Source organism: Melozone crissalis, unplaced genomic scaffold, assembly GCF_028551555.1.
Source record: "Melozone crissalis strain CALT ecotype California unplaced genomic scaffold, PUWL_Pcris_2 ptg000156l_1, whole genome shotgun sequence".
In the NCBI taxonomy this organism is placed as follows: Eukaryota; Metazoa; Chordata; class Aves; order Passeriformes; family Passerellidae; genus Melozone; species Melozone crissalis.
In genome coordinates, this window is record NW_026535927.1 from 793,796 (window position 1) to 807,446 (window position 13,651).

At 48.1% G+C, this 13,651-nt stretch overlaps 1 protein-coding gene across 1 annotated transcript in view; it reads right to left on the bottom strand.

Moving 5' to 3' along the window:
- Nucleotides 1–791: 791 nt before the first annotated feature.
- LOC128948762 (mastermind-like protein 3) overlaps nt 792–13,651 on the bottom strand; it is a 29,642-nt gene continuing 16,782 nt past the window's right edge. The window contains exons 3-9 of the mRNA XM_054293526.1: nt 4,612–4,656; nt 4,447–4,479; nt 3,258–3,404; nt 2,797–2,851; nt 1,890–2,078; nt 1,688–1,765; nt 792–997 (exon numbers count right to left, since the gene is read on the bottom strand). Coding sequence (XP_054149501.1) covers nt 792–997; nt 1,688–1,765; nt 1,890–2,078; nt 2,797–2,851; nt 3,258–3,404; nt 4,447–4,479; nt 4,612–4,656 — 753 coding nt within the window. The remainder of the gene's footprint in view (nt 998–1,687; nt 1,766–1,889; nt 2,079–2,796; nt 2,852–3,257; nt 3,405–4,446; nt 4,480–4,611; nt 4,657–13,651) is intronic.

Here is a 13,651-nt window from a genome sequence, read left to right on the forward strand (position 1 = left end):
AAAAAAAAAAAAAAAAAAACAGGTCCCAAAATTAACATTTTAGGGCCGTGTTTTCCCTGCGTCCACCCTCACCACAGGAACCAGGAAAGCGCGGCCGCTTCTCCTGGGAAAGCGCGGAAGCTTCTCTCCATGAACTAAAATTTATGCCCACTCTAAGATTTTTTTTATGCTGCCAGACCTCTGTAAAAGAAAATTAGGTCCCAAATTTGGGGTTATTCCCAAAATTAACATTTTAGGGCTGTGTTTTCCCTCTGTCCACCCTCACGCCAGAACCGGGAATGCGAGGCCACTTCTCGCAGTGTTCTGGTCACTTTTGGAAGGGATTTTCATGAGGGAATTACTCAGAATGAGGGGCAGCACAGAGGAACCCTAAAGTATAGTTAAATAGAATTTATGCTGCCAGAACTGAGTAAAACAAATCAAGTCCCAAAATTAACAGTTTAAGACTGTGTTTTCTCTGCTGTCCACCCTCATACCAGAACCGGGAAAGTGCGGCAGCTTCTCCTTGTGGGATTGCAGTGTTGTGGTCACTTTGGGAAGGGATTTTCCTTAGGAAATTGCTCAGAACGGAGCAACCCTAAAGCGTATTTAAATAAAATTTATACCCACTCTAAGATTTTTTTATGCTGCCAGAACTGTGTAAAAGAAAATCAGGTCCCAAAATTAACAATTTAAGGCTGCGTTTTCCCCCGCCTCCACCCTCACACCAGAAGCGGGAAAGCGCGGAAACTTCTCCCTGTGGGAGTGCAGTGTTGTGGTCACTTTGGGAAGGGATTTTCACGGGGAATCGCTCAGAACGAGGGGCCCTTGACGCTGCCCGGCTCCGGGAGGCGGGCGGCCGCGTAGGCCGAGGCTGCCAGGCAGGCGGCGGGCTCGCAGAAGCCGGGCAGGCCCGCGGGCCCCGGCAGCCCCGGCCGGCCCGCCTCGCCCGGGGAGCCCGGCAGGCCCCGCTCGCCCGCCTTGCCGTCCACAGCGTGGCCGGGGATGCCCGGGAGACCTGGAAAGGCAACGGGGTGGGATGGGTGGGGTGCTGAGAATCAAGCTGAGAGATGGGTTTTATCTGAGAAATAGGGGTTTTCCCCTCAGAAATAGGAGTTTTTCCCTCAGAAATAATAGGGATTTTCCTCTGAGAAATAATAGGGATTTTTTTTCCCTCAGAATCATGGATTTCCCCTCAGAAATAATAGGGATTTTTTTTTTTTTCCTGAGAAATAATAGGGATTTTTCCCTCAGAAATAGGGTTTTTCCCTCAGATATAGGGATTTTCCCCTGGAACATAGAGATTTTTCTCCTCAGAAATAATAGGGATTTTTCTCAGAAATAGGGATGAATTGAGGTTTTGTGGGATGAGCTTGTGCAGGTTTTATGGGATGAACTTGGGCCCATTTTGTGGGAGGATCCCAGGCAGGTTTTATGGAATAAACTTGAGCAGATTTACAGGATGAGCCTAGGCAGTTTTTGTGGGATGAACCTGTGTAAATTTTGTGGGATAAACCTGAGAAGGTTTTGCGGGATGAACCTGGGCAATTTTTGTGGAATAAACCTGAGCGGATTTACAGGATGAGCCTGGGCTGGTTTTGTGGGATGAACCTGTGCAGGTTTTGTGGGATGGATCAGAAGGTCCCCGGCCACCGCTGGGCTCATCACCCCAAGGTGACAAAGGCCACCTGGGGACACCTGGTCTCACCTGGGATCCCTGGAGGACCTGGCATTCCCGGGTGGCCACGGCCAACCTCTCCCCGCTCGCCCTTCTCTCCTCTCTTCCCTGTGGGTACAAAAAGGGGGGAAGGACTCCATGGCAACCCTGGATGGGTGATCAGGGATGGGGACAAACATGGCAGTGCCACCCCAGGAGGGTTTGCACCTGGCACCATGTCACCACCACCCACCTTTGGGTCCGACATTGCCGATCTGCCCGGCAGCTCCCAGGATTCCGGGGACACCTCGGGGTCCCATGGGGCCGTGGGGTCCCTGATCACCGGGTGGCCCTGGGGGGCCGGGGGGACCGAGAGGTCCCATGGCCCCGACCCCACCCAGGGCAGCTCTCTTGGCGCTCACGGCCACCTCTGCCAGCTGCTCTGTGGGGCAGAGAGGGGCCGGGATGGGATCCACGGGGTGGGATCCATGGGGTGGGAACCATGAGATCCACAGGATGGGATCCATGGGAAGGGATCCATGGGGTGGGATCCATGGGGTGGGAACCATGGGATTCATGGGGTGGGATTCATGGAATCCATGGGATGGGATTCATGGGATGGGATCCACAGGATGGGAACCATGGGGTAGGATCCACAGGATCCATGGGATGGGATCCACTGGGTGGGATCCATGGAGTGGGAACCATGGGATGGGATCCATAGGAAGAGATCCATGGGATGGGATCCATGGGGTGGGATCCATGGGATGGGAACCATGGAATCCATGGCATGGGATCCATAGGATGAGATCCATGGGGAGGGGATTCCACCGGATCCATGGGGTGGTGTCCCTGGGATGGGATCCATAGGAAGAGATCCATGGGACAGGACCCATGGGATTCATGGGATCCATGGGATGGGATCCATAGGGTGAGATCCATGGGGAGGGGACTCCACAGGATCCATGGGGTGGGATCCATGGGATGGGATCCATAGGAAGAGATCCATGGGATGGGAACAATGGGATCCATAGGGTGGGATCTATAGGAAGAGATCCACATGGGATCCACGGGATGGGATCCACTGGATCCATGAGGTGGGATCCATGGGAAGAGATCCATGGGATCCGTGGGATCTGGTGGCCCCGCTCCGCCCTCACCTTGCAGCATCTTCAGCACCACGTCCACGATGTGCTGGTCCCCAGCGTCCCGGCCCTGCCAGGAAGAGAATTTCACTCCTTTTGTCCCCTCCCAGAGCCCTTCCCAGCCCAAATCCCAATCTCCATCCCCTCCCTGCATCCCAGGTCACCTTCCCACCCTGCTCTTCCCTGTTCTGTCCCAGGGCAAGTGCTCAGCTTGCTCTGTGCTCATGGCATTAGAGTCCAAAATGAGGATTTTAGGGAAAAATCCCAACCCTTTAAATCCCTGCTGCTGGCTGGTTTATACAGGGACAGTTTTTGGATGCCATACACAGTGGGAAAGGCAGAATTCCTCCCCAGGAAAGCAGGATCCCAGCTCCTGAGTGGAACAGCAGCGTGTTCCCCGAGGAGCTGGGTGGGAAGCAGAGGCAATTCCTGCCGAGCAGGGAGGATGAGGAGGTTTGTAGGATCGGGGTACTCACGGCTGTGCCCCTCGGGCCCGGCATTCCCGCCACTCCGCGCTCCCCCACCAGCCCCCGCGGGCCGGGCGGGCCGGGATAGCCCCGAATTCCCGGCGCTCCTGCATCCCCCGAGGGGCCGGGAAAGCTGAGCTCTCCCTGGATGCCTTGCTGAGGAGGGATGGAGAGAGAGGGGCATGAGGGGCTCAGGCTGTGCTGAGCATGGGGGCTGCACCCCGAGAGCCCAAAATGTCCCAAAAAACATGGGCAGGGCTGGGTCCCAAACCGGGCTGGGGGTGAACCCAGGCTGGATCCCAAAAACTGGGGCTGGATCCCAAAAATTGGGTCTGGGGCTGAACCCAGGGCTGAATCTCAAAAACTGGGGCTGGATCCCAAATGGGGCTGGAGCTGAATCCAGGGCTGAATCACAAAAATTGGGGCTGGGGCTGAATCCAGCATTGGATCCCAAAAACGGGCTGGATCCCAAAATTGGGGCTGGATCCCAAAAATGTGGGCTGGATCCCAAATGGGGCTGGAGCTGAATCCAGGGCTGGATCCCAAAAACGGGCTGGATCCCAAAAACTGGGGCTGGATCCCAAATGGGGCTGGAGCTGAATCCAGGGCTGGATCCCAAAAACGGGCTGGATCCCAAAAACTGGGGCTGGATCCCAAATGGGCTGGAGCTGAATCCAGGGTTGGATCCCAAAAATTTGGGCTAGGGCTGAACCTAGGGCTGGATCTCAAAAATTGGGGCTGGGGCTGAATCCAGCATTGGATCCCAAAAATTGGGGCTGGATCCCAAAAATTGGGGCTGGATCCCAAAAATTGGGGCTGGATTCCATATGGGGCTGGAGCTGAATCAAGGCCTGGATCCCAGAAATTGGGGCTGGGGCTGAATCCAGGGTTGGATCCCAAAAATTGGGGCTGAACTTGAATCAAGGGCTGGATCCCAAAATGGGGCTGAGACTGAATCCAGCACTGGATCCCAAAACAGGGCTGAGCCTGAACCTGGTGCTGAGCCCAGAACCGAGCCTGAATCCAGGGTTTAACCCCAAGGAGGAGCTGAGCCTGAATCCAGGGCTGATCATGATCACTGGGCCCCATTTCCAGGGAAAATATTCCCCCAGCACCTCAGCAGGGAAGATCCAGCTCAGGATCCCACAAATCCACCCAAGTTTTGGGGTGTCCTCGGTCCCAAATCCCCATCACTCACCTGTCCCTTGGGTCCTGGCTCTCCTGACTCCCCCTGGGGACAGAGGACCCAGGAAAGGCAATGAGGACACAGCAGGGATTTAGGGTTGGGATTTAATGCCAGGCAGGATCCCCCAGCTTAGCAAGGGATCCCCCAGCATTCCAAGAATCTTCTGGAAGCACTCACCTTCTCTCCCTCGAGCGCTGCCAGGCCGTGGACACGTGGATCTCCCTAAAGGAAAGGCAAGGAGAGACGGGAACATTCCCAAAGGAAACGTTCCCAAAGGGGGAATTCATGGAGAAAGTGTTCGGAGCCAGTGTTAAAGCCAGCTCTGTTAACCCCAGCTCTGTTAAAGCCAGCTCTGTCAATCCCAGCTCTGTTAATCCCAGCTCTGTTAATCCCAGCTCTGTCAATCCCAGCTCTGTCAATCCCAGCTCTGTTAATCCCAGCTCTGTTAACCCAGCTCTGTCAATCCCAGCCCTGTCAATCCCAGCTCTGTTAATCCCAGCTCTGTTAATCCCAGCTCTGTCAATCCCAGCTCTGTCAATCCCACCTCTGTTAATCCCAGCTCTGTCAATCCCAGCTCTGTTAACCCAGCTCTGTCAATCCCAGCCCTGTCAATCCCAGCTCTGTTAATCCCAGCTCTGTTAATCCCAGTTCTGTTAATCCCAGCTCTGTTAATCCCAGCTCTGTCAATCCCAGCTCTGTAAATCCCAGCCGTGTTAATCCCAGCTCTGTCAATCCCAGCTCTGTTAATCCCAGCTCTGTTAATCCCAGCTCTGTCAATCCCAGCTGTGTTAATCCCAGCTTTGTTAATCCCAGCTCTGTTTATCCCAGCTCTGTAAATCCCAACTCTGTCAATCCCAGCTCTGTTAATCCCAGCTCTGTCAATCCCAGCTCTGTCAATCCCAGCTCTGTTAATCCCAGCTCTGTCAATCCCAGCTCTGTTAAACCAGCTCTGTTAATCCCAGCTCTGTCAATCCCAGCTCTTAATCCCAGCTCTGTTAATCCCAGCTCTGTTAATCCCAGCTCTGTCAATCCCAACTGTCAATCCCAGCTCTGTTAATCCCAGCTCTGTCAATCCCAGCTCTGTTAATCCCAGCTCTGTCAATCCCAGTTCTGTTAATCCCAGCTCTGTCAATCCCAGCTCTGTCAATCCCAGCCGTGTTAATCCCAGCTCTGTCAATCCCAGCTCTGTCAATCCCAGCTGTGTTAATCCCAGCTTTGTTAATCCCAGCTCTGTTAATCCCAGCTCTGTAAATCCCAGCTCTGTCAATCCCAGCTCTGTTAATCCCAGCTCTGTCAATCCCAGCTCTGTCAATCCCAGCTCTGTTAATCCCAGCTCTGTCAATCCCAGCTCTGTTAAACCAGCTCTGTTAATCCCAGCTCTGTCAATCCCAGCTCTGTTAATCCCAGCTCTGTTAATCCCAGCTCTGTTAATCCCAGCTCTGTCAATCCCAGCCCTGTTAATCCCAGCTCTGTTAATCCCAGCTCTGTTAATCCCAGTTCTCCAAATCCCGGCTCTGTTAATCCCAGCTCTGTTGATCCCAGCTCTGTCAATCCCAGCTCTGTTAATCCCAGCTCTGTTAATCCCAGCTCTGTCAATCCCAACTGTCAATCCCAGCTCTGTTAATCCCACCTCTGTCAATCCCAGCTCTGTTAATCCCAGCTCTGTTAATCCCAGCTCTGTCAATCCCAGCTCTGTTAATCCCAGCTCTGTCAATCCAAGCTCTGTCAATCCCAGCTCTGTTAATCCCAGCTCTGTCAATCCCAGATCTGTTAATCCCAGCTCTGTTAATCCCAGCTCTGTCAATCCCAGCTCTGTTAATCCCAGCCCTGTTAATCCCAGCTCTGTTAATCCCAGCTCTGTTAATCCCAGCCCTGTTAATCCCAGCTCTGTTAATCCCAGCTCTGTCAATCCCAGCTCTGTTAATCCCAGCTCTGTCAATCCCAGCTCTGTTAATCCCAGCTCTGTTAATCCCACTTCTCCAAATCCCAGCTCTGTTAATCCCAGCTCTGTTAATCCCAGCCCTGTTAATCCCAGCCCTGTCAATCCCAGCTCTGTCAATCCCAGCTCTGTTAATCCCAGCTCTGTTAACCCAGCTCTGTCAATCCCAGCTCTGTTAATCCCAGCTCTGTCAATCCCAGCTCTGTCAATCCCAGATCTGTTAATCCCAGCTTTATAAATCCCAGCTCTGTTAAGCCCAGCTCTGCCAATCCCAAAGGAAATGGTGAAGTTTCTTATAGCATTTTTGTTACTCTCATGCAAGGGAGATGAAAAGACCATCACAGAACAGCCAACCCTGAACTTTTTAAAAATCAGGAATCAAATCCCCAAAATGATAGAATATCCTGAGTTGGAAGGGACACACAAGGATCATAGAGTCCAACTGCAGACCCTGCACAGGATATCCCAGGACTCACACCCTGTGCCTGGGAGCACACTCCATGGACTCTGTAGCAAATCATGTAACACACTGACTTTTAGCTATTTCAAGTGAATATAGGATTCATATGTGCATTTTTCCTCCAAAGAATGAAGTTGTGGAGGGCACAGCAAGACGCATTTTGTTCTGTGCTAGCAGTCTGTAAGTGGTGAGGAAAACCTTTGCTTTCTGATATTACAGAGAGAGGCATGAAAAGAGAGCAGGCTGCTGGTGCCTCCACACATGAGGTGCCCCTGAGTGAGTGCAGAGATCTATGCTCTGATTACAGACAGCACTGAAGGATGTCACAACTGCCAGAGAGCCCCACGCCTGCAGGCAAGCAGGGATTTCCCTCTGCCTCTAGGACTCATGTCTTCAAATGGATAGTCCAAACGGGAGTCCAAAAATGGGCAACACACTGAAACTTTCTTCCACAAAGGGGAAGGCATCTGTTCCGATGGCTTGACTGAGTCTGAACCACAGGTCACCTCCTGTGTGCAGTGCACAGGGAAGCCAGATTTCCCAGAGGATGCAGTTCCACATGGGTGATTGGCATATGTGGTGCTACTGACAGGCAGCCTGAAAATTTGGCATTTTTTCCACGTTTTAATTCCTCAAGCTTTAGCACTGTGGGATTCATACTTCAGAAGCCATGATTCTTGGCATATAATTTGCAGAGGGGCCCTGCACCTTTCCTTTCCTTCTCCCTTTCTCTTCTGGATTTTTATACAGGATTTTAATTCTTTTCCTTCCCTTCCCCTCCCACCCCCAGCTGCTTTAAGTTGATACAGGAGAAAGTAGAGGTCACAGGAAGAGTGAAGACACATAATCTAATTTTCATTTTGCCCATTAATCATGCATGATTCCAGCCAGCCATTTAACAAGGTGGAACTCTAAAGTGATCACTCTCCAGAGTGATGGGGGAAAATTCACTCTAATTCCCATTGCTGCTCCCCACTCCTGTTCGTGCTGCACAGAACCGCCTCTCCCTCTTACAGAGAAAAATGGATCTACATGTCCCAAAAAATGTATGCTGTCCTGGAAGCCTTCTCAAGAGCTTTTTACTATATTTAAAAGTGTCAAGCTGAAGCTGTTGGTGCTTCATTTGTGGGTGGCTGGATTTTGTGGAGGTGTGGCTCAAAGAAAATCAAATAGGAAGCTTTCTATTTTAGTACATTTTGCTATGGAGTGGTAACTATTGTTACACGTTATTCTAGCTCACAAATCAGAGAGCCTGGAAGCAGTTCTGTGTCTGCACCCCTTATATGCTCTCTGCTGTTTCTCAGACTCCCAGCTAGTCAGGATCAAACCTCCTAAAGTGAGACAATTCTGGAAATTACAGAGATGTGCATTAGGGATGTATCGGGCCCTGCACGTGCACAGGTGAGGCAGGAAAAGGAAAAGGCACCTCCTTTCCCTCCTTTCTCTGCTGGAGTTTGATGAGTACTGCAACATTTGCCATCTTGCAAGATGGGTGAACTCTGGACATCCCAGCTACTCCACAGTCAAGGAAGCTTCTGTATTTCACAAGGTTTCTGTGCCAGCTGTGAATGCCCCAGTCTCTTTCCACTCACTGTGATTTTGTCAGAGAAAGAGAGCTTATCCTGAACTTTGAGGTAAGAGGCCCAAGGACACTCCCTCGGAGGGGAAAAAATGGGTTTTCCATACCAAAGAGGTGATAAGCCTGGGAAGTGTTATCTCCCTCAGAGGCCACTCAAGGGCATCATTCAAGAGAAAGTGAGAATCAGCAGTACATTCCTTTGCCCTTTCAAGGTCTCAGAGAAACACTGGGATGTTTAAAGGAAGAGGAGTGCAAGTACACAGAAGCAGGATAAGATCTGAGTATGTCCAAGGCTGAGTTGCTGACAAGCCCTGTTTTGGGGGGACCCTGAGCAGTTCAGTCTGCAATGGAAAAGGCATTTGCCAAGACAGCATTGCCACTCTGGAGTCTTCTGCTCTACTCTAGTGACAAAGAGGTGCTCATTGGCTCTAGGAAAAACCTGTGTCCTGCAGCTGGCTGTCCATCTCTCTCCAAAAAACTGCAGCCCTGTGTCTAGGAGGTTTCTCTAATAAGATCAGTGACTCAAGTAAAGAGGCTGTGATTCCTAAGCCAAATTGTTAAGTCCCCAGAACTACAGGGATTTCCCAAAATGCCAATGCTATATCATCCCTGACAGGCTATGGAGAGGTGTCATGGGGACCAAAAGCCCCTTTAGGGCCACTCTGATAGAAAAAGGGCGACAAAGAGGTGAAATGGAAGATTTATTACATTTTGTTTCCCAGTTCTTAAGGGCTAACAGCTAATGCCTGTGAAAGCAGGAACATGGTAAGGGTAGCAGGGATTATATTTATCTGTCAGTGTTTCTAATCAAATGTACCAACTGTGGAAGACGTTTGGGCATTCTTGTCTAGTGAAACCAAAATGATAAAGATACAGAGAGAAATTTTAAAAGAAGAAATGAGACTTAGAGACTCAATCACATAACTGCACTCAGTTTCTGTGGGATTTGGGAGCATCGCTGCCTTTGTGAAAACTTCCCTTTGCATGTGAAGAACACAGCTGGGTGAACTGAAACACTGCACCTGCTGTCAAGAGGATGGAACAAGAACAGGCAGACCGGCTCGGTGCTCATGATTCTACTAACTCAAGTTTTAGTACTCCAAAATAGAATTACCATGAAGTTCAGGAGCAATTATGTGTAACAATTAAAAGAATTTTCATAATACCATTATTGAGCAAGCCCTCTGTATTACAAGCAACTTTATTAGCTGTTGAGCCAAGCCATATTTCACAAGCCAAAACCCTGATCAGGCCACATTTGCCAGGTGAGTATTATGTTGTGTTTCCTTTTCAGGGGCTTGATCTGAGAGCAGCAGCACAGAGCTGAAATTTTGTTTGCTTGGTTTGATTTTTCCTAAGTATGTTTTCAGTTTTTACTGAAATTGTACATTGCAAGCAACTCCTGGATACACAACCCCACCTCTCCTAAGAGACTTTTCTACTTTGGCAGGGACACTCAACAGCATGAAATAATCCCCTTCCATTTACAAAAGAAGCTCCCAGTCTCTGAGTTTTGAACTATTAGTGATCCATCACTTGCAACAAAACCCAACATGGATACTCTGCGAACAGCCTTGATTTAAAATATTTGCTATTGACTGTGTGCAGGAATGACTGACTGTGCTCTGGCTTCCAGGGACACCAGCAAAAACAAGAGGGGATTGTGTAAGTTTTTTGGTTTAAGTACTTAAATCAGTTTCCTCTTTTCCCCCATAACACATTATTCTAAGCAAGAGGATATAACTCTGCTTGCAGGAGGAAAACAAGAAGCAGATGATACAACAAAAAAGCAGAGACAGATATGCACAGAGGCCAATTAATTTTTTTTTTAATTTGAATGCAAAATGCAAAGAGAAATGACACTAAACACCTAAGCTTCCTTCTAAAGTAATGAATAAGCCCAAAAATCTTTCAGAAAGATTGTATTAAAAAAATCTGACGTGCCTTTTAATTAGATAAAGGAGTTCAACTTTGTAGTGACTGGAATACAGCTTAACATAACATAGATTTTGTACTTGGATCCAGATACTATGACAGAAAATATTTGATAGCAAATAGAAAAAAATACAACAGGTCCCCATTCCTGAACAATAATGATAGAAAATATGTGCATAGGATTTGAAGAACAACATCAACAAATTCTATAAATCCTTGCCTATTTTCTGCAACTGAGTCAGGACACTTTCCAAAATAAGCCTGAAAAAATTTTTTAACTTTTTAATCATGTGTTGCCTTTAGACATTTTAAATTTGTGTTTTTCTCTTATACCCAAATACCTCGTTTGAGGGAAAGCAAAAGTAAACATAAAAAAGAAATTGAATGAGCATGGTAAAAAGTCAGTGCTATAATCTTTTTTGTTGATACTGGGAACATTTTGCCACTTTAAAAATAAAGCCTAACTGAATGCTGCTAAGGCATCCAAAACTGCACCAAAAAATTATGGTCCTACCCTATTAATTTCTGTTTTCCAATGACTGCTGCTGATATAATGTATTGGAAGACATGACCTACTTCCTGTGTTTTCAGAGAATACAAATAAGGAAGATCTCATTGCTAAATATATTTTAAAACCAGAAGAAAGAGAGGGGAGTCACAAGAAGTAGGGCAGAGAGGTGGGCTTGAGGGAGACAGAGGTATTTTGCCAGAGAACACAGAACATTCCTGGTTTTCCCTACTGATCATGACTTTGTTTTTAACAGGGGCACAGCATTTATGTAAATGCCAAGCCTCTGGCAAATAAAACAATGGCATCATGTGTAGTCCCCTCCCTGGAAGAAGAAGAACATGTCTTTGCACAGTGCTTGGCCACCTGAAGCTGCTCCAAACTCTGCTGGCCAGGGGCTCAAGGGAGCCACGGCTGCACCCCAAGCCTTGGGATTCTCTTCTGTCATTAAAGGATATCAAACTTGTGTCAGCACAGGTGGCTCTTGAGCACACCTGAGGCTTGGTTTGCTGTAGGTTAGCTCCTGGGGTCCCCATGGGAAAAGGCTCCAAAACATCCCTTGGGTACCACTGCTGCTGCCTCTGCTCTGAAAGTCAGCACTTATTCCCCAGTTTAAAAGCCCCACAGCTCTGAAGCAGTGAATGAGCTGTTTCTGCAGTAAGAGACATGAACTTCTCAGAACTAATTATCAGAGGGAGTACACACCTTCTTCACCGATCCATCTAAACACTCGAGCTTTACTAAATGCACTCTGTTCCCTGGCCAAACTACGTGGGTCTGATTTTCCTGCACAGGATGAGGTAGGATCTTGCTGCTACCAAAGCTGAAAGCCCCAAATGCAACATGGCTAAGAACTGAATTGCCCTGTTTCCAGAGCTCCACATGCTAATTCTCTGCTAAGCCAAAGCATGGGGCTTTGATTTCCTAACCTCAGAATGTTATCTGGCTCTGGTGTAGGATTACCATTAGCTCTGTACATCTGTCCTTACAGTAGGGTCACTGTCACACCATATGTCACTTGAACAACCTTTATTTTTTCTAGATTTTTGTCTCTTTTAAATCAGTGTTCATCTGGAAGAGCCTGGATTCCCTTGGCTTTCAAAATCTGCTTTGCATTGCTAATGCATGAAGCTGTAGGCAAAGTTGCATTAGTGAGACAGAGAAAGGCACAGAGAGAGATACTAAAAGCCTGCCAAGACACAATGTTTTAAGGTTGCTCTTCTCTTTAATACTCACAAAACAAAACTCCAACCGCCCAAACAAAACATCAGAGCAGGTTTATTCCATTTCCATTTACCAAACTAATGACCACATTTTTTTTTCTAAAGTGCTTCTGCATAAGTTCATTATCCAGTGAATATTCCTGACTTGCAGCAGTGTAACAAGAGAGAGTCTGACCTGGAAAGAGCAGGTCAGGCTCCACATGGAGGCCATCACAGGGTGGCAAGTCACAGCCTCAGTACATGCAAGGTATGCCAGTCTTTTGACACAGGAGGAAAAAACTCCTGCAAAATTCATGGACAATTAGTTCTCCCTCTCCCCTCTCTAGTTCTGTGGTAAGAGAAAGGATCATCAGCCTCTAGATTGTCAGTCTCTCAGAGGAACAACAAAAGGAAGGAATCAGGGGATCTGGAGGGAGAAATTAAAGGGGTCTTCCAAGAGCCAGCCTTGTGGAACATGATGAGGATTTTGTACTTCCAGAGGCCCTTTGATCCCAAAGGAACTCAAACACCTCTCTAAATGACATCCTGATCTCACATCAGTAAAAGGGAGCAAAGAAAACCATGTCCATGCAGGTGGCCATAGGATAGCTCCTGTGCTGGAAGGAGCACAGGAACACCTACAGGGCTTTAATAAACCTGGACCCAACCATGTACCACAGACCTGTGCAAGGCAGTGCAGGGGAAAAGGAGATTACCAGAACACAGGGAGAGCAGCAGGAAAGAGAAGAGCCATCCATAGCTTGCTTCAAAGGGGAAAGACATCAACTCAAACCACATCTATAAGAAGCAAATGGAAACACTCCTCAGCTACTCAGAAACAAAAGCAAGACCTGAAGAATTGAACTGAAGCTGGGAGGAAGATCCAGGGCACACTCCTGTTGTAGACAAAGACAACAGGGCTTTTCCTTCCAGCTTAAGAATGAGCAAGTCACAGCAGAGCTCAGACTCAAGATGAAGACACTGAACAGCCTGTCTCTCTCTGAAAACCACAAAGGTTCCCTGCCTCACTTCTATGCCTCATCGTTGACTGCTTTTCCAATGGAAAAGTTCACCATGGAGTGCAGACAAAAGAGCAGCATTAGCTACATCCTTCCCAGGGTACCCAGTGGATTAAAGGTGCTCTTGCAGCTCAGGCTCAAGCTGGTCAGATCAAAAGCTTCATTGGAGAGCTCATGCAAAGAGTTTTCAAACAAATTCAGCTACACTCAGATGCAAGGATACATCAAGTATAATCTGTTATTGTTCCACCAAGAGTAAATCCTCACCTAAGCCTCAATTGATAAAAATTAGTCTAAACTATTCATCCTCTTGTGCCCCTTGTATTTCCTATCTCCTTGCAGTCTGGGGCTTCCAGGTGTGACTGTGATCTTCCCCATGATGGGATGGTAAGATTCAAATGACAGAGGAAGAGACTACAGGTTGACCTCATTGTCAGATAAAATCCATTATGTGTGATTAAAACTTTACAAAATGCAGTCACATTAAAAATTACTATCATGAAGTGCACCATGATTTACTGACTAAATGAATGAGAAATTTATCTGAATAAAATAGTCTTAGCCCTCCTGCATTG